The sequence below is a fragment of the Muntiacus reevesi genome, chromosome 3, assembly GCF_963930625.1.
Source record: "Muntiacus reevesi chromosome 3, mMunRee1.1, whole genome shotgun sequence".
NCBI classification, from domain to species: domain Eukaryota; kingdom Metazoa; phylum Chordata; class Mammalia; order Artiodactyla; family Cervidae; genus Muntiacus; species Muntiacus reevesi.
In genome coordinates, this window is record NC_089251.1 from 136,605,423 (window position 1) to 136,626,391 (window position 20,969).

The 20,969-nt window shown below is 34.3% G+C and overlaps 1 protein-coding gene across 2 annotated transcripts in view; it reads left to right on the forward strand.

The window, feature by feature from the left end:
- ERBB4 (erb-b2 receptor tyrosine kinase 4) overlaps positions 1-20,969 on the forward strand; it is a 1,213,162-nt gene that overhangs the window by 899,665 nt on the left and 292,528 nt on the right. For both annotated transcript variants that reach the window (XM_065930645.1, XM_065930646.1), the window contains exons 10-12: positions 6,359-6,432; positions 7,312-7,402; positions 9,117-9,316. In XM_065930645.1, the coding sequence (XP_065786717.1) occupies positions 6,359-6,432; positions 7,312-7,402; positions 9,117-9,316 (365 nt within the window). The remainder of the gene's footprint in view (positions 1-6,358; positions 6,433-7,311; positions 7,403-9,116; positions 9,317-20,969) is intronic.

Genomic DNA, 20,969 nt, shown 5'->3' on the forward strand with positions numbered 1-20,969 from the left:
AGTGGATTTCATTTTAGCAATAAAAATTGTAACATTTTCTAGGCTTCTTCATTCTAGAACCACCTGCTGGTTTTAATGGGAAAAATGACCAAATTTGTATTCTTTCAATTGCAATGAAAATGTCAATATTTTTATGTTATATTTTATCTATTTGTCTATATCACTACTTAATCCCTAAATATTAGTGCCACAGGCTACAGAAAAAGAATATCACTCACATATTTCAATTCAAAAGACCTACTGTAAACATATAACACTTCTGGAAGCAAAACAATTTAACACATTATGAATAAATATGTCAAATACGAACAGCAATAGAAATAGAACAAAATGTTTCTCTCTATTCAAATAAATTACTTTAGGTCTTAGTACATAAAGCATTTCTTTACTTTAAAATGTAACTTTTAGTATAGATCTATGCCAGAAATACCAGAAGGTATTTCTTATTGCTGCTGTTGGTGTTTGGTTTCTTTTTATTTTTTAAATAAGGTCCAGATTTAAAATCTCTTTTAAAAAATATGCACATGATTACTCTATTCTTGCATGGCAACAATCTGTTGGAGCTGGGTGGTACTAGCCATTTTGAGATGGGACACATTCGATTGAATTCACCATAGTCCCCACTGGCCCTCTATATCCATTTACATTGTTATATTTGCCTTCTTGGTTCCATTGAGTAAGAGGCCTGGGCCAATATCTAAGTTCATCTATATAATTTAACATATGTATATCATTTAGTAAAACAACATATCCATATTTTAGGTATTTTTTAAAACCAAATATCACTGTGCATGAAAGATCATATTATGTTAACAGTGTTTTCTGAGAAATAAGAAGACACAGCCCATCAATTCACACTGACTGCTTCCACATGGATAGATTAATAATAAATGAATGGACCTCAAGTCCAAATGCATGGGGAAAGATTTAAAAACATAGTCTCATGAATTGCTTTCACTTCAGTTTGGTTCAGTCACTCAGTCGTGTCCAACTCTTTGTGACCCCATGAACTGCAGCACGCCAGGCCTCCCTGTCCATCACCAACTCCCGGAGTCCACCCAAACCCATGTCCATGTAGTTGGTGATGCCATACAACCATTTCATCCTCTGTCATCCCCTTCTCCTGCCTTCAGTCTTTCCCAGCATCAGGGTCTTTTCCAATGAGGCAGCTCTTCGCATCAGGTGGCCAAAGTATTGGAGTTTCAGTTTCAACATCAGTCCTTCCAAAGAACACCCAGGACTGATCTCCTTTAGGATGGACTGGTTGGATCTCCTTGCAGTCCAAGGGACTCTCTAAGAGTCTTCTCCAGCACCACAGTTCAAAAGCATCAATTTCTCTGTGCTCAGCTTTCTTTATAGTCCAACTTTCATATCCATACATGACCATTGGAAAAACCATAGCTTTGACTAGATGGACCTTTGTTGGCAAAGTAATGTCTCTGCTTTTTAATATGTCATCTAGGTTGGTCATAACTTTCCTTCCAAGGAGTAAGCATCTTTTAATTTCATGGCTGCAATCACCATCTGCAGTGATTTTGGAGCCCCCCCAAATAAAGTCAGCCACTGTTTCCACTGTTTCCCCATCTATTTGCCATGAAGTGATGGGACTGGATGCCATGATCTTAGTTTTCTGAATGTTGAGCTTTAAGCCAACTTTTTCACTCTGCTCGTTCACTTTCATCAAGAGGCTTTTTAGTTCTTCTTCACTTTCTGCCATAAGGGTGGTGTCATCTGCATTTCTGAGGTGAATTGCTTTAGACAAGTGGTTTTCTTTACACTCAGGCCCAACATCCATCATTTTTATATTAAGCATTTTAATACTTCTCAATTTTGAAATAAAAGTCATAGATTATGTACTTTACCTATAAACATAGTTTTATAAAGTCATTATAATTGTAATTTTAAGAAGAATTTCAAAAAGTAATGTTTAATAAAATATGTATCGATAGGAAAATGATCAGCTACTTTTTGTCATAAAAGTTTGGATTCATAGGAAGCAAGATTAGAAGTCACTCTGTGCATGAAGTATGGGGAAATAAAGTGCAAAGGAACAGATGAATACTGGAATATTGTTGTATGAATAGAGGCCACATTACTACAGACTTACACACAAAATATGATGCACACTGAAGTTTGTACACATGAGCCTCTAAACTGGGTAGAGCATTCTAAGGTGGTTCAAGACATGAAGCAATCCTTTGCTTTGAAAGGTATTTAACTTGACATGGGATTATTACTAAATCCTGTAGTGTCCCTCAATCTCAGTTATAATGAAACCTCTTGATGGATGTCCCAGATGACCATACATTCACAATGTGAGCAGAATTGTTATAAAACATCAGACTAATCCAGACTTTCAAGGAGAACACTAAGTGAAAAATGACAAAAATCAGCTCACATGAATTAGAAATAGAAAGGTAAGCCAAGTTTCTTTTAAAAATAAGAGTCAAATTTTCTACTTGATTAACTTGATCCAAACTGGACTGGAGTTTGGTTTGAGTGTCTACCATGGACAATCTGCATTGAGCTGAGTGGTTTCCATGTCAAACACTCAGAGTCCTCCCATATGGAGTTGAGAATTATATTAAAAATAAGGAACTCTGGGTGTTGTGGGGATTCAAAGCAAATATATGTATATATATTTTTAAGTGTTTGGTCCAATACCTAGAATAGAGTAAATCTTAATAAATGGTATAAAAAAGAAAGAAAAAGATGGGAAAAGGAGAAAAAGAAGAGAAAGAGAAGAAAGACAATGAAAATAGCAAAATAAAACTTAAAACAAAACAAAACACTAAGGCCCCCTGCCCAGAATTAAAGAAAGTTTAAAACATTTAGAGAAAAAGGCAGTTCAAAAGCAAATCTCGGTGACTATATCTAGTATCTGGTTTACAGCACAGCATATAGTGTAACAGATATTATTTCATAGACTATTGGAAACTGAATAAAGTCAAATTTATCTTTATGCCAATACTTACCTTATGACACATCATACTTCTTACCTCAGATGATTACAATTTGTCTTTAATTATAGCAATTAAATGTAACATTATAATTGATATTATTGTGTCTCAACCATAATATATAAGGTATTTTCAGGACAAATATATATATATATGAAAGATGATATGTTCCTCCTTTCTAGTCTCATGTCAACATGAAACGTATATTCTGAAACCTTTTGCTTTCATCTTAGGAAGGTATTAATATAAAGTTAATTGAATAGATCTCAGATACTTATGTATAGGCACATGTGTAATCATGTATGCATTGTGTGTGTGTATAGACAGAGAGATTTTGAAAGTGAATAATATGAGGTATTATAAACAGAAAGCTTTTAATAAATTAACAAAATGCTTTATTCCACTTAATTCTCATTATCCTCAGTCTTCTACTAACTAGGTTTTGATAAGTTGTATCATTTGATTAAAATAGCTAGGATATTTCTTTAAAGTAATGGAAAGGAAAAATCTGTAATCAAATGAGATTATACATTTCAAAATCAAATTTTTGCTAAAAATAAATTTACTGTGAAGTTGTCAATTAAAATGTTAATGATGAAAGAGTTCAAGGAAATATTCACTTTATAACACAATACCAGCCTGGCTAGAAATAAAGTAGACACTCTTATTTTCTTATTTAGAATGGGAACTGCAGGCAAAATTCAGTGTTCAGGGTTATCATAGGATTTCCTTTCATGTTTTGTCATGTCTAACAATGCTCACCAATTTGGTGAGCAATAAAATGGTCACCAAATAAGCATACCCATGCTGTGTCACAATCTGACGCTAATAAGAAAGTGCTTAGATGATAGACTGTAACGATGATAGATAATGGGAAACAGATTATGAGTTTGGTGGGGAAAATAACGTGATTTCAATGGAACTGTGAAAATACGTTTCTCTCCCTTTATTCTGAGCTTTACTGGGTCACCAGACACACTCACAGAGTGGACACAGTGTTCTTTTTCATGACCCTACATTTAGCTAGGAAAGTTCTCAATTTTAAAGTACTATGGATTTCAAGTGACTTGATGGAACTCCCTAAGGTTACTTTGAAGTCGGTAAGTGGGATTCTGTCAACTTATTTTATGGGAGTCCTGAATCTCTAAAATTAAGTATATAAAATTTCTGTGGTCCACTGGGTTTCGTGTTAACAGTCTAGAATTTATTTCAACCCTGGCAACATGTAAGTGTTCTCAGTAAAAGTTTGGACTGACCCCGTTATTGCATGTTTGCCCTGAACTTTGAGTGCTTCTCAGTAAAGCGAGAATATTTGATTATATTACTCGAGCGTTCTGTATATTGCTTTACCTCAAAGAACAAATGTAGGAAGCTCATTCTACTACTGCAGAGCTGGCATTTCCCTGCATATGGAAATCTTTGCATATTAGAAAATTACAGCAACAGAGTTTTCCCACACAATGGCCTAATTTTGTGGCCCCATATTCACCAGAAGCATACATGTTCATTCCATATGTCTTCAATTTCAAATAGAGCAAATTTGCCAGAATATTTGAATTAGATTTTAAGCTTTTGAAATGCATGTCTCTTTAAGGAAAATCTTTATGTGTGAACTACAGAGAAACTCATTTATAGTGTTTCCAAGCCTTTTATAACATGCCATGTTAAACTAATAGTACAGTATATAGATTACACTTCTTGATTTTTTTAGTTGGAAGTAGTAATTTTGTCAAGCAAAGTTTTGTTTGTTTTTTCTTTTAAAAGATATGGGATTGTTCACAGTATGAATGAACATGTTTATGAACCAAGCTAAGAGAATCAGTACAAGGCAGTTTCAGAGATCAAGGTTGCTGAACTAATACTGAATTTTCAAAGGCTCTAATGACTGGATAAATCAAAGCCAATGGATTCAGACTCAAATTTTTGGAAGACAGACCTATGTATTTGTCAGGGGATTGCAGAACACCTTGACTGATAGACTCCAATGGATCATGTATCCTAGGTTGTATTCCCACATGAAAAAGAGGGTTCTCAGATACTGCTAAAACAACAGATATCCACAGCAAGGATAAAAATCAGCTGATTGCTAAAGATGGATACAAACTTCTAAAAAGCCTCATTAGTTGATTTTAGAAGTTTGATCTTTCTTGAAGGAATGACCAATATATGGAATTTAATTTTTTTATGTGTTAGTATGAGGTTTTTACTTGACCAGAATAACACAGGGTAGTACCTTTTAAAGTAATAAAACCTAAAAAATTTACTATATGTTGCTTAAGAAAATATGAAGGTAGTGCTTGAATTACTGAGAAATGTTGGATGTTATGTTTATATTTGGCTTAATATTTAAGTATGCATGATGAACATGTTTAAATGAAAAATATTATCCTGATAAAAACTTCTAAAAGAAATCCATCAACTATTTAATATTAAAAGTATTTTACATTTATTTTGGAAATACAAGGCAATTATTTATCAATAACATTTATTTAAATATATATATATGTGTGCATTAAGAGGTGGTATTTTAAAAAATCTTCAAAATGCACAACACCTTTTGAGTATTATTAAATTTATGGTAAATTTTATTTTCAAATGTTAGTATGATTCATATAGATGGAAGCTAATAGTTCCTGTCTTATGAACGTAAGCATAAATAAATCAGATAGGAGCAAGATTGCACTCATAATCAATGTGAAGATACAGGAAAAAATGTTTATATTCTGTATTTGTTTTTATCCTTCTTATGAAATTGCAAGTTCTGTTAGCACTTTAGTATGCTTTGAGAAGCCCAAAAGTTAGTTATTCTCAACATAACATAGTTTATTTGCAGAGTATATTTTCCCAGTTTATAATAGACTTTTAAAGGCAAAATAAAATGGTTAATAAATGAAATTGCGATATGTGGAGATTTCTTCAGGAGAGTAAAATTTAACCATTCCTCTGGATCTAGAATAGCCTTCAATCAATAATTTATATTGTGTCATAAAAGTGTCCTCAAAGTGCATTTTGATCCCCTTCCACATCTTGCATAGAAAAGTCTGGATAAAACATTCCTAAACTTCCTATTGGACTTCGCTGGTCACTCAGTGGTAAAGAATCCACCTGCCAATGCAGGAAAAAGGGGTTCAATCCCTGGGTCAAGAAGTTCCCCTGGAGAAAGAAATGGCAACTCACTCCACTATTCTTGCCTTGGAAATCCCATGGATGGAGGAGCCTGGTGGGCTACAGTCCATGGTGTCACAAAAGAGTTGGACACAGTTTAGGGACTAAACAACAACCTTCTCATTGCTAATTAGAGTTCAATTTGAATGGAATAATTGCTGTCACATTTCTCATATTTTTCACTCCTTTCTCTAATTTTAAATTTGACTTCATTTTTTTTCTTGATTTTCTAGGGACCCTTACAATGCAATTGAAGCCATAGACCCAGAAAAATTGAATGTCTTTCGGACAGTCCGAGAGATAACAGGTAATTTTTTGTGTGAGTTTGTTGTGCTATGAACTATGGGAAGTTTAGTGTTTTGCTGAAAATATTACATAGTATTGGAATTTTCAAAGCAAATTCTAGTTTTAAAAAAAGCATTATTTAAAATGATGAATATCTTAATTCCTTAGCATTTGTGCACATTTTGAAAACTGTGGAACTAGAAAAATAAAATACCCTTGAAATTTTGATGTTACTGTTTTTGAAAATGTCAGTGGGTTTTTGAACCCATTTTTTTTTCCTATTTAGTTTTCACAAGTACTGTTGAAAATGAGTAACATGTAGGATTCATTTAGCACATGTTTATTGAGGACCTGATGTTTTCAGCACTGTCAGAGTGGTTGATATGGGGACTGTAGACATGAATTAGGAATGAGCTTGCTATCAAAGAATATAAAATCAAGTGAGGAGGGTTAGGTATAAACATAAATTTCAGGATGCAAGACAGACAGCTGATGTCGTAAATATACAGAGAAGATGGCAAAAGATTTTAGGGAAATTGAAGCAATATTTTTCTTTGTATCTAGTTAGACTAAATATCTTTCCTTTTAGAAGGATGAATCCAATTAAGAATCATTTAAATCTTTATACTATACAATGATATGATTCTGTATGTCTGAAAAACATTCATTCTTCATGTTCATTATTTTGACATTCATTATCTATTGAGAATTGCAGTCCAGAAACTATAGGTAAGACATTGAATCTTGAAAGAAAAAACATGAGATAGAATGGTTCAAAAATAGGAATATTTTTTGTCCTTTTCTTGCCTTCCATTTTCATCATATCTCCAGAATAATTAGTATTAAACACTGTTACTAAGACAATGACATTCTGAATTTTTGTTACACCTATGGTTTGTAGGTTTCTTGAACATACAGTCATGGCCTCCAAACATGACCGACTTCAGTGTTTTTTCTAACTTGGTAACCATTGGTGGAAGAGTACTCTATAGGTAGGTATATATGTAATATTAAAGTAATATTAATGTTTGACAGGTATGGAGTACATGATGCGAAACATAAAACAGTAACTTCTTTTCAATCACATGTTATCATAATTAAAAGATAGAGTTGAGTAACTTGGTAGTGGCATCGATATATGGTATATAAATGCTGTTTTACCAGGAAGTTCTCATTTGGTATCTGAATCTATCATTTGGACAAAGCGTCATAGCACTGATGTTTTAGAAATTGGTTCTCCACCCTACATGCAGTGCTGCTTAATAATGGACAGAAAATCAGGGCTCAGAAGTTTTTGTTGTTCTAAAGTTCTAATGTCAGTATTTTTATTCATATAATAAATATGTTTTATTTATTAAGCCACTGCTTTTATTTTACTTTAGAATTCATCTGCATGAAATTATTATTTATGAACAGTTAAAAGTTGATTTATATCAGGTGACTTAGATTTAATTTTTCTACCTAAATCTGAAAGATGTCAGAAATCAATACTGTCATCAAATACTCTGTAATTATAGTTCACAGAAAGTCTATTGAATTAAAATAGGTATATCTGCAAGACGTTCTAAAATGTAAATGTAACAAAAAAGGATAGTGCTGTGTGAAACCAATTTTTACTATCCATTGAATAAAATATTATAAATCTAAGTTAAGGCATTGTTATGCTCATGTTGTAATCAACAGTTAGGGGTGGTCATGATGGGAAGAAAGAATTGAGAGGGAAAAAAAAAAAAAAGAATTGAGAGGGCGAATTACTTCCCAGTTTGGTACACACACACATTATATAAATGTGTATTATATTTCATCTTGCATTTACATATATATATATATATAATACATGAAAAAAAATCCGAGTATTAAAAGTAAAGCAAATTTAGATTTATAAGGAAGCAAAAGGGGACAGCTTTGATCTCTAAAATATAAAATAATGTTCGTAAGTTGATTGAGATTTGGGAAACAGTTATTCTTTAGAGAATGAAGAAAGAATTTAATTACAAAGTTGACCATGTTGAAATGAAAACAGCATCCTTGAAATGATAATTTGTTTCCACAGTATAGTGGTTACTTAACTTTTAGAGATACTTTCTAATTTATCCAAGCCTTCTGAGTATTTGTTTTTAATTTTAGTTTAATTTTATTCTTCCCTTTAATTTTTGACATCTTCTATCTGTATATATATTTCAACTATTATAATTATATTTTGGTTTCTGAGGTATAAATTAAAGCTAAATATCCATAGTCATTCTCTGTGATATGTACCCTCTGAAAGTGTGTCTAACTTTATTTAATAGAGTAGAATTAATACCTTATTTTGGATAGGTGAACAATCGCCCTATCAACATGTATTTAATTATTTATTCTTAATCCAAGATTTCGTTCTTGATGAATTTAAGATTGAGAAAGGCAGTGAGTAGATATGTCAGTGGTACATATGTAGACAGAAATAGAGATATCACTGATATTCATGTTTCTAAAAGATGGGCTTTTTTGAGGGGTGGGGGTCAAATGATTACTTTTGAAAGTGTTAGTGTATAGCATTCTAAAGAAATAATGTTCGGATTACAGGTTTATTTATTTAATCTTTTTTATGCTCTATTAACATTGTTTGTGGAGTAAGATATGACAACCTTATTTCATTTGAGGCATGCATGTCATGGCCAGAAAACAATTACTGTCGTTTCACTTTCTCCCCTCCCCTCTCTTTAGTGGTCTTTCCTTGCTGATCCTCAAGCAGCAGGGCATCACTTCTCTGCAATTCCAGTCCTTGAAAGAAATCAGTGCGGGGAACATCTACATCACTGACAACAGCAATCTGTGCTATTACCATACCATTAACTGGACAACACTCTTCAGCACAGTCAGCCAACGGGTGGTGATTCGGGACAACAGGAAAGCTGAAAACTGCAGTAAGTACAGTACCCAGGCAGGAAAACCTGAAACTTTAAGCATCGTTTTATATTCCACATTGTATAAAACGATTAAAAATGATAGGTCAGGATTGTCCTTTTTTTCTCAACACTTAAAAAAGGTTGGTATAAAACAATCAGAAAGGTGACTTTTATAACATATTGCATGTTTTCATTATGTATTTCATGTTCTCAAATCTTGCCTAATCTTAAGAACTTCCTGTAGAGATTTAGAGTCAACAGGTGTAAGTGGAACCTGGGAATCTAAATATTTAATAGGCATCCCAGGTGCTTCCTCAAATTCAATCAATTTGTGGAAATCCACTTTTAAATTTTCTGTTTACTTTTTGTTTCAGTGAATTTGGTGACATAGAAAAGCAAAATATTTGCCATTTAGAGGTGGTGGGGGAAAAAAGGACATTTTCTTTTGAAATATGTAACAATGCTCTTCTAAAAGTTTGCCATTCAAGAAGAAAGTTAATTTCATAAATTTGTTTTTATAGTCATGGAGTTTTCTTTTTTTTCATTTATTTTACTGCATATTATTTTTTCCATCATTTTTTTGTCATACGGAAGCAAATAGTGTTTTTTTTGAGTACATAATTAAGCCACTCCCATCTTATACTTTGATATTCTAATGATTAATACTTAATTCTTCCCTATTTTTCTTCTTAGTAATATTTTCTTCTACATCCTATAGGTGACATACTATGAATATAGTACTGATTTACTTATGATAAATATAAAATAAAAATACTTCAAAATCAAATGATCTGCTAATAGATGCATATTCTTATTATGGTCATGATAGATCAGTCCTTTTTAAAAATTTCATTCCTTATTTTTCTGTTAGGAAGTCTTCTTGCTTCTTTGATCTCAACATCAGAACAATCACAAGGGTATACATACATAATGATTAACTTCATTAAGCATCCTAATGAATAGTACAGGGCACATTAAAAAAAAGGTTAACTCTTAAAGTTCAGTTCAATCGCTGTCGTGTCCGACTCTTTGAAACCCCATGCAATGCAGCACGCCAGGCCTCCCTGTCCATCACCAACTCCCAGAGTTTACTCAAACTCACGCCCATCGAGTCGGTGATGCCATCCAACCATCTCATCCTCTGTCGTCCCCTTCTCCCCCTGCCCCGAACCACTCCCAGCATCAGGGTTTTTTCCAATGAGTCAACTCTTTGCATGAGGTGGCCAGAGTATTGGAATTTCAACTTCAGCTTCAGTCCTTCCAATGAACACCCAGGACTGATCTCCTTCAGGATGGACTGGTTGGATCTCCTTGCAGTCCAAGGGACTCTCAAGAGTCTTCTCCAACACCACAGTTCAAAAGCATCAATTTTTCGGTGCTCAACTTTCTTCACAGTCCAACTCTCACATCCATACATGACCACTGGAAAAACCATAGCCTTAACCAGATGGACCTTTGTTGGCAAAGTAATGTCTCCCTGCTTTTTAATATGCTGTCTAGGTTGGTCATCACTTTCCTTCCAAGGAGTAAGCGTCTTTTAATTTCATGGCTGCAGTCACCCAAAAAATAAAGTCTGACACTGTTTCCACCGTCTCCCCATCTATTTCCCATGAAGTGATGGGACCAGATGCCATGATCTTAGTTTTCTGAATATTAAGCTTTAGGCCAACTTTTTCACTCTCCTCTTTCACTTTCATCAAGAGGCTTTTTAGTTCCCTTCACTTTCTGCCATAAGGGTGGTGTCATCTGCATATCTGAGGTTATTGATATTTCTCCCAGCAATCTTGAGTCCAGCCTTAAGTTAACATGACTTAAATTTACCAGGTTATTTGGTCAGTTAATTATTTATTTGTATCCCACCTTGTTCCAGAAAGGGTTTAAGGCAGCTTAGGTTAGCAATTTTTATAAAATACAACTTATAATTTGTGAGGAATTCACACTTTAGTTCTCTTGAATCCTTAAATATATTTTCCAGAGAAAATAGACCTATTTCAACATGATTGCAACATGAAATTCTTGTTTTGAGTGAATTTAAGTTCTTATATATTATTTTGTTCCTTATAGAATCAAGAAATATAAAATCTTATTATTTATCAAAATATGCATATCCACATTGAATGAGATTTATCCTTTTATTGAGCCTAGATTGTTTCCTTGGTTTTACATATTTCTGATTCCTGACAGAAAGCTTGTTCTTTTTTTATGTAATACCTAAGGTTTTTATCCCATATTACTATATCTGTTTTTCTACATGCCCCAGACAAAGTAGATTATCCAGGGAAGTAAAATAGAATATTTTTCAACACTAGCATAAATATTTCTCTAAGTCAGAGTTATACTCTCATGTTCTCTCACTTTGAAATTCTTTGTACACTGTTTGAAATTTTTGTTCTTGAAAAAATTTTTAGTACACTGTTTGAAAATTTTGTTTTTGGAAAAAACAAATTGAAAATAAAACAATAGTACTACTAGCTTTCAAAAATAAGACTTACCCATGAAAGTAAAACCTGAAGAAAAAATAAAAGAATCAGAAAAAAACCTTCTTTGACTCATTTAATCATTTTTCAAGTCCTTTCTTTTGCATTTTGTAAACCTGAATAAAAAACAAATGGGAAAAGAAAATGCAGAAAGAAACTAGCTAAAAAAAGCAAGATAGGAAAAATTTATGCAATTATTTCTTATTTCTTTAAGACTTCTAAAATTTTCAAACAACCAAGAGAAGATTAATAATAATAACCTAAAATCTAACACCTTCTTCAGCTTTCAGCATTATATCTCTTGGACATTTAGCCACTTTTAAAACCGTGAACATATTTTATTGTTCTGTAGAGTTACGGTTGACTTAACAGTTTGAGGAAGAAATGAAAAGTTTGAAGAAAGCAGCTTTGAGGTGCTGTAGAATAAAATTAAACATTTTATTTTTCATTTTTAACATCTTAGAGTGAAAAATTTTGCATGAAATCCGTTTATCAAAATTTGGGCTTCGGTCTCATGGTACATTGGATCCAGTGTTCTTAGAAATGTAATTATCTTATAAACTTGATCTCAGAAGTGTTTCTGATGTTTACACTGAGCCTGCAATGGCTGCCCACATGCAGTTGAGACCATTTTATTACCCACGGTTTTATCTGCAAGTGGGTAAACTTAAATATTGTTTAATTTTAAATTGTAGATACTGCATTTTTAGACATTCTTTCTTAGTATACCACACACGAGATACACACAAGCACACATACATATTCATTACAAGACTTGGATACACAGACATACAGCATAAGGTATGTATTTATATACTCACAAAGCACATATACGTGTTCACTACCCTAGAACACATACACATGCACGCGCACAGATAAATGCACATACCTACGGTCACCATAAAATGCTCTCATCTAAATCTATATATCAGCTTGGTAGTTTAAAAGGAAAAAAAAAGCCTTGATTTTTAAGTCATTTTTTTAGTTCAGCATGACTTAAAACAGTAATGACAGTAAAAGAAAAGCTTCACCTCATCTGTATAGTGTGACTATAACTTGAGCAGTCTTAATCTTTGAAGTCAAAAATTTCAAAAGATACTTTATGGTTTGAAGAGATTGAGAGAAACCCGAGGACATGAAAAGCTAGAGCATTTTTTACCTCCTTTATTTTTATGGTTTTGGGACAAAACAGTGCTAGTTGGAAGGAGATTTAGACTAAGTTTATAATAGTATTTGAGGTTTCTGTAAATAATTAAGCATAAACATTTTAACACCAGAATATAAACAATGAAGAGATAAAAATTAACCAAACTTTCATAATCTAGTTACATTTGAAATGATACATCTCCATTTTAAAATTATTTGCAAGAATGCACTGAAACCCAGCTTAAAGAGAGAAACCCTATTCAATAATTACCTTTCAAAATGGAAATAATTTTATTTTTCTAATTATAATAGTTTTATCATCATTAGAATAGAAAACAATAGACATATATAAAATAATACATACTTTTTGGAAAATAGATAAATAATGAAACATTTGTTTAGAAGCCATAGCAATTAAAACTATGCTACTGGCATGAAAACAGACATATAGACCAGTGGAGCAGAATCAAGAGTCCAGAAATAAAACCACATGTAAGTTTAACTAATATTTAATAAGGAAGATGAGAATATTCAATAAGAAAAGGATAATTGATCAGTAAATTAAGATGGGGAAATAATGATATTCACATGCAAAAGAAAGAAATCACACCCCTATCCTATACTACTCACAAAAATGAACTCAAAAAGGATTAAGGACTTAAACATAAGACCAGAACCACAATATTCCTAGAAGAAACATTGAAGATTGTAGGTTCCTTGACACTGGTTTTGGTAATGACTTTATAGATATGACACTGAAAGCAGAAGCAACAAAAGCAAAAATAAGTGGGACTGCATCAAACTAAAAAGTTTATGCATAGCAAAAACAACAACAAAAGCAATCAACAAAATGTAAAGCCAAACTATCTAATTGGAGAAAATATTTGGAAGTCATGTATCTGATAAGGCTTTACTACAAGTATATATAAAAGTATATAAGGAACTCAACAACTGAATAACAATCTGGTGTAAAAATGTGCAGAGAATGTGAACAGATGTTTCTCTAAAGACGACATGCAAATAGCAGCAAGTCATGAAAAGGTGCTCAACACTCAACGTCACTAATCAATGTGTGTGCTAAGTCCCTTCAGTCATGTCTGACTTTTTTCACCCTATGGACTGTAACCCGCCAGACTCCTCCGTCCATGGGATTCTCCAGACAAGAATACTGGAGTGCCTTGCCATTTCCTTCTCTAGGGGATATTCCTGACTAAGGGATAGAACCCATGTCTCTTACTTCTCCTGATTTGGCAGGCAGGTTCTTTACCACTAGCGCCACCTGGGGATAGGGAAATATTAATACAAATTAAAGGTACAATGAGACATCAATTTATATCTGTTAGAATGGTTATTATCAAAAACCAAAGAGATAACAAGTGCTGGTGAGGGTTGGAGAAAAGGGACCTCTAGTACACTGTTGGAGGGAAAGTAAATTGAGGCAGTCATGATGGAAAATGGTATAGAAATTCCTCAAAAATTTAAAAATAAATTACTATATCTAGCAATTTCACTTCTCTGCCTGCTCATGTTCATTGCAACACTATTCACAATAGCCAAGATATGGAAACAATGTGTCTGTCAACAGTTGACTGTATAAAGCATATGTTGCATGTATATAGATTGATATATACACACAATGGAATATTCAGCCATAAAAAAGAAGAAAATCCTTCCATATGTGGCAACATAGGTATACCTTCAGGACATCAATATTAAGTGGATTAAGTTAGACAGAGAATGAAAAATATTGTATGATAGCACTTTCATGCAGAATCTAAAACCATTAAACTCACAGAAACAGTAGAATGATGACTGCCAGAATCTAGGAGTAGGGGAAATAGTAAGAGACTGGTCACAGTATACAAACTTTAAGTTATAAGTTCTGGAGATCTAAGGTTCAGTTCAGTTCAGTTCAGTTGCTTAGTTGTGTCCGACTCTTTGTGACCCCATGGACTGCAGCATGTTATCTTAACTCATGTCCATTAAGTCGGTGATGCCATCCAACCATTTCATCCTCTGTCATCCCCCTTCTCGTCCCACCTTCAATCTTTCCCAGCATCGGGGTTTTTTCAAATGAGTTGCGTCTTCACATCAGGTGGCCAAAGTATTAGAGCTTCAGCTTCAGTATCAGTCCTTCCAATGAATATTCAGGACTGATTTCCTTTAGGATGGGCTAGTTGGATCTCTTTGCTTTTCTTTTTCTTTTTTTTTTTTTTTCATTTTTTTCATTTTTTTATTTTTTATTTTTTTTTATTTTATTTATTTATTTTTTAATATTATTTTATTAGTTGGAGGCCAATCACTTCACAACATTTCAGTGGGTTTTGTCATACATTGACACGAATCAGCCATATAGTTACACGTATTCCCCATCCCGATCCCCCCTCCCACCTCCCTCTCCACCCGACTCCTCAGGGTCCTCCCAGTGCACCAGGCCCGAGCACTTGATTCATGCATCCCACCTGGGCTGGTGGTCTGTTTTACCATAGATAATATACAAGCTCAATTCCAGAAAAATAAACGACCCAATCAAAAAATGGGCCAAAGAACTAAACAGACATTTCTCCAAAGAAGACACACAGATGGCTAACAAACACATGAAAAGATGCTCAACATCACTCATCATCAGAGAAATGCAAATCAAAACCACAATGAGGTACCATTACACGCCAGTCAGGATGGCTGCTATCCAAAAGTCTACAAGCAATAAATGCTGGAGAGGGTGTGGAGAAAAGGGAACCCTCTTACACTGTTGGTGGGAATGCAAACTAGTACAGCCACTATGGAAAACAGTGTGGAGATTTCTTAAAAAACTGGAAATGGAACTGCCATATGACCCAGCAATAGCACTTCTGGGCATACACACTGAGGAATCCAGATCTGAAAGAGACACATGCACCCCAATGTTCATCGCAGCACTGTTTATAATAGCCTGGATCTCTTTGCTTTTCAAGGGACTGTCAATGTCTTCTCCAACACCACAATTCAAAAGTATCAGTTCTTTGACGCTCAGCTTTCTTTATAGTCCAACTCTCACATCCATACATGACTATTGAATCTAAGGTACAGCATAGCAACTATAGTTAACAAAACTCTACTTTATATTTGAAAGTTGTAATGAGAGTAGAGATTTTATGTTTCCACCACCACAACAACAAAATAGTAATTATGTGAAGTGAAGGATGTATTATATTAACTTATTCTGATCAACACTTATATAGGTATCAAATCACATTGTACACCTTAAATTTAAGCAATGTTAGAAGGCTAAAAACTTTATCTCAGTAAATCTGTAAAAAATAAAACATGGTCATAATTGTGCAGACTTTAAGTCTTTTATATAATGAAAATAAACATAATTAAAAGAAAAGAAAACAGAGTTTATCAGCTCACAGAACTGGGAAGTGCAAGGGGGATATTCCTTCAGTCACAGATGGCTCTAGGGGTTAAACATTACTGTGACTCAATTCTTCGACATTGCCTGATGCTGCTTTCTTCATAGGTCAGCTCTCTTTCTTCATTAGTTGTGTTGACTGAAGCCATGAAATTAAAAGATGCTTTCTCCTTGGAAGGAAAGTTATGACCAACCTAGACAGCATATTTAAAAGCAGAGACATTACTTTGTCAGCAAAGGTCCATCTAGTCAAGGCTAAGGTTTTTCCAGTAGTCATGTATGGATGTGAGAGTTGGACTATAAAGAAAGCTGAGTGCCGAAGAATTGATGCTTTTGAACTGTGGTGTTGGAGAAAACTCTTGAGAGTCCCTTGGACTGCAAGGAGATCCAACCAGCCCATCCTAAAGGAAATCAGTCCTGGATGTTCATTGGAAAGACTGATGTTGAAGCTGAAGCTCCAATACTTTGTCCTCCTGATGCCAAGAGCTGACTCATTTGAAAAGACCCTGATGCTGGGAAAGATTGAGGGCAGGAGGAAAAGGGGATGACAGAGGATGAGATGGCTGGATGGCATCACCCACGCAATGGACATGGGTTTGGGTGGACTCCGGGAGTTGGTGATGGATATGGAAGCCTGGCGTGCTGCAGTTCATGGGGTGCAAAGAGTCGTACACGACTGAGCGACTGAACTGAACCATGCGTACGATAGATAGCTAGTGGGAAGCTGCTGTATACATAGGGAAGCTCAGCTCGGTGCTCTGTGATGACCTAGAGTGCTGGGATGGGGCTTGGCTCAAGAAGGAGGAAGTGTGTGTATACTTTTAGCTGATTCAAGTTGTTGTACAGCAGAAACTAACAGACATTGTAAATCATCATCCTCTAATGAAAAAAGAAAAATTTAGAAGTCACTAAAAATGTTTATCCCTGCCCAGAACTTTCTCCAGGGTTATGAGTGTGGGTCACATAGCCCTCCTTTCTCTCTCCCAGCACCTGTGTTGTGGAAAGAACCCTGACTGACCCTGCCTGGGTCAAATATGCCTCTCTCTGGATAGTTCAACTATTTTCTCTCTCCCACAAACTGTTCAAATATGTTTTTAAGTCAGTCCCTTCAAAGCATTTGGAGTGATATTTTATAGAAAGTGTTAGTTGCTCAGTGATGCCCAGCTCTTTGGACCCCATGGACTGTATGTGGCCCGCCAGGTTCCTCTGTCCATGGAATGCTCCAGGCATGAATACTGAAAGGGTACCCATCCCTTTCTCCATGGGATCTTTCTGACTCAGGGGTCAAACCCATGTCTCCTACTTTGCAAGCAGATTCTTTACTGTCTGTGCCACCAAAGAGGCCTCATAATTTCTCTGCTTAAATCCTTTCATTAATTTCCTACAGATCTTTGACCAAAGCAGAAAAGCCTTTAAATGGCCAATAGTTCCTACGTACTCTGGCCATTGCTCAGCTCAGTGGCTCATCAGATATTCCTTTCCCACTCAATGTGCAAGTCCAGTCAATTTTGTGAAAGTGCTAATCTTATTCCCTGCTCAGACCCTTAATGGCTAGATTTGTAAAACCCAATTTTCCCCAGCCCTCTTTGCCTTAATAATTTTTATTTATCCTTCTCATCTCAGATTGTTGTCCCTCTTTCTGTGGGCTGATCTTATGACACCTACCCATTAGATTAGGAAAATCATTATATTCTCTCTCTGTCTCTCTCTCTCTATATAGATAGATAGATAGAGATTGTTTATATATATGTATAAACAATTATTTATCTAGTGCTGTCTTCATAACTAGGCTGTAAGCACTGCATAACACAATATGTATGTTATTTCATATGTCCTTCTTATCCCCACTTCTTAGCAGTATCCAGCATAAACTAACAAATTTCTCAACAAATACTTCTAAAAGTAAACACATGGGTATACTTGCATGTTTCCATATTTCTCTTAAGTACATTTACTGAGGGCATAGATAAATTAAAAAACTCTGCATTATATACTAGTAATATGATGTCTAATCTACCCAGAATGGTAGATGTTATTATTTGCTTACAGATAAGGAATATGTAAATAATTGCCCAAGGCTGCATGGCTAGTCATAGGGTAAGGGCTTGATCTATGTTGATCCAATCAGAAAAAAACTGAATTATGACAACTAAATAAATCATCTTTTTCAGCTTTCATAAAAAAAGATTAATTGCCTCTGCGCAAAGACATTCCAAGTCAAACCCATGCATCTACGTATGGTAGGTAGTGCAAACAGCATATGTAGGTGGTCTTGTACAATGAAAAAGAAGATATTATTTTTGCCTTTGTGCTTACAGACAGGTACTTCATTTCAGTGTTTTGAGCTAATCCATTTACTTTCACACATGCAACACCTAGCAAGATCCATTATTTAAGCTTGCCTCTATTTTAATGAAAGCAAGTTCAATATTCTCTGTAAAGGTCAAAATAATAAGCACATTATTATCTCTCCAAAATTTTAACAGACAGATACAAATCAGATGATATAAAGAAACACAAAGTTTTGCAGCTTCCAAAAAACACAGAAGTGATAGGTTGCCTAATGGCTACGTTGCTAAGGTTTCTTTAGAGTTCTTGATGGTGTTTCAAGCTGTAAGCCACCGAATAGGCTTTTTACTCCTTCTTGTGGGACTATCACCCTGGAGGATCAGAGGGCTGTTGAATTCTTGCTACTGATTGAAACCTTCTTTTCTCTTAAGAATTTCAAAGTAATTTCCTTCGTCTTTTGTTCTTTGCTTTGTGGAGATGTTTCCCAAGGTTTCAGTCAGCAGAGTGACATTTGGAAAGAGTGAGCAGAAAGTAATTATTATGATTTCCTGCTTATTATTGCTTTCCTCCAATAGATACTGTTTCCCTGATTCAAAGCTGCTCTGAAATTGAGCATCTGAATACAGACTAAGAAAAGTAGTAGGTAAAGAAAGCAGTAGTATTGAGTGATGCTAATACTCTCTTCTTTAATATCAAAGGAGAGAACAGAAAATCAAAGAAGGGACATGAATGAGAGTAATTTTTTCAAACCCCCCAAAATTAATGCGAATAGGTGAAATAAATAGATCAAGGAATTGACGCACTATCATGAAATGGGCAGTACAATGTACTAATGGTTTTATCAACATCCCCAAAGAAGAAACTGAAAGCATATTTAAGGCCTTAGACAGAAGTTGATATGCGAAGAATGTGAGGCATTGACTATATTTTCTACAGGGATAGGAAAGGGAGAGTTTCATGATACTCTGCAGTATGGTTTTAAATATAATATGCTTATCTTTACAAGTTGCCTTTATATTATAGCTTTTTTTCCCTTCTTTAAAGTTTCTTCTGATAATTATATTTATCCCATAAGCAAGTACATACAAAAATTGTATATAAATGTATATATGTGTCAGAATATGAAACACTCTATCAGTAACCTTAAAATCTCTCAATGCTTATAAAATGGGCATTAGATCTTAATATTTTAGTATCTCTGATCTTTTCCTCCTTTCAAATCTTCATTTGTTGTATAAAATTTGATTTTACACATTTATATTCAGTCAGCTTGATTGAACTCTCTTTCTTATTCCTTACACCTTTATAAATTAATGGGAATTTACTTGTACTACAGACATTTATTTTATACAGTGAAAGAGCCCTCTTTCTCTGCATTATGAATGAATCAGAAGGAGCGAACTCTTGCTATTTGTTCCAAATCAATATAGCAGCTAAACTGTCAGCCTTTCCTGAGTAAAACATCAAATCGTTCAATTTTTGAATAGTTTCCCCAAAAGATGAGAAGAATCGTTACAACACATGCTATCTTAATTTCAGACATGGAATCACGGTTAAGCAAAGTCCACAAACTTTATAAGTTAGCTAAAATAATTAATATTATGAGAATAACATTCCTTTAAGTTTTAAGAAAACACTCTGTATAGTCATTGTTTCTTCAGGTTATCTTTTTAAATTATTTTAATGTCTACTGCAAATACAAACTGTATCACTAAAATAGCAAATTAAAAATGTATGTAGCTCAAAAGCAAAAAAGATAAAATGAAAGAATAAACAATTTGATTTTCCAAAATATGTCATGAAAAACAGAAAAAAATGGGAAGAGGACAGTTTGGGTAAACAGTAAAATCGATGATTTTTAACTACAATGATCATATTAAAGGTAATTGGGAAGACCCAAAGGGATCAGGTAGAGAGGGAGGTGGGAGGGGGGATCGGGATGGGGAATACATGTAACTCCATGGCTGATTTATGTCAATGTACGACAAAACCCACTACAATATTGTAAAGTAATTAGCCTCCAACTAATAAAAATAAATGAAAAAAAAATAAATAAAGGTAATTAGTTACATACTCTAAGAGCTGACTCACTGGAAAAGACTCTGATGTTGGAGAAGATTGAGGGCAAGAGGAGGAGGGGACCACAGAGGTTGAAATTGTTAGATGGCATCACTGACTCAATGGACATGAGTTTGAACAGACTCCAGGAGATAATGAAGAACAGGGAAACCTGATATGCTGCAGTTCATGGAGTTTCAAAGGGTTGGACACAACTTTAGCAACCGAACAACAACAACAACCCTAATTAAAGGCAGAAACTGTCAGATTAGATTAAAAATGCAATTCCCAACTATATGCTGCCTAT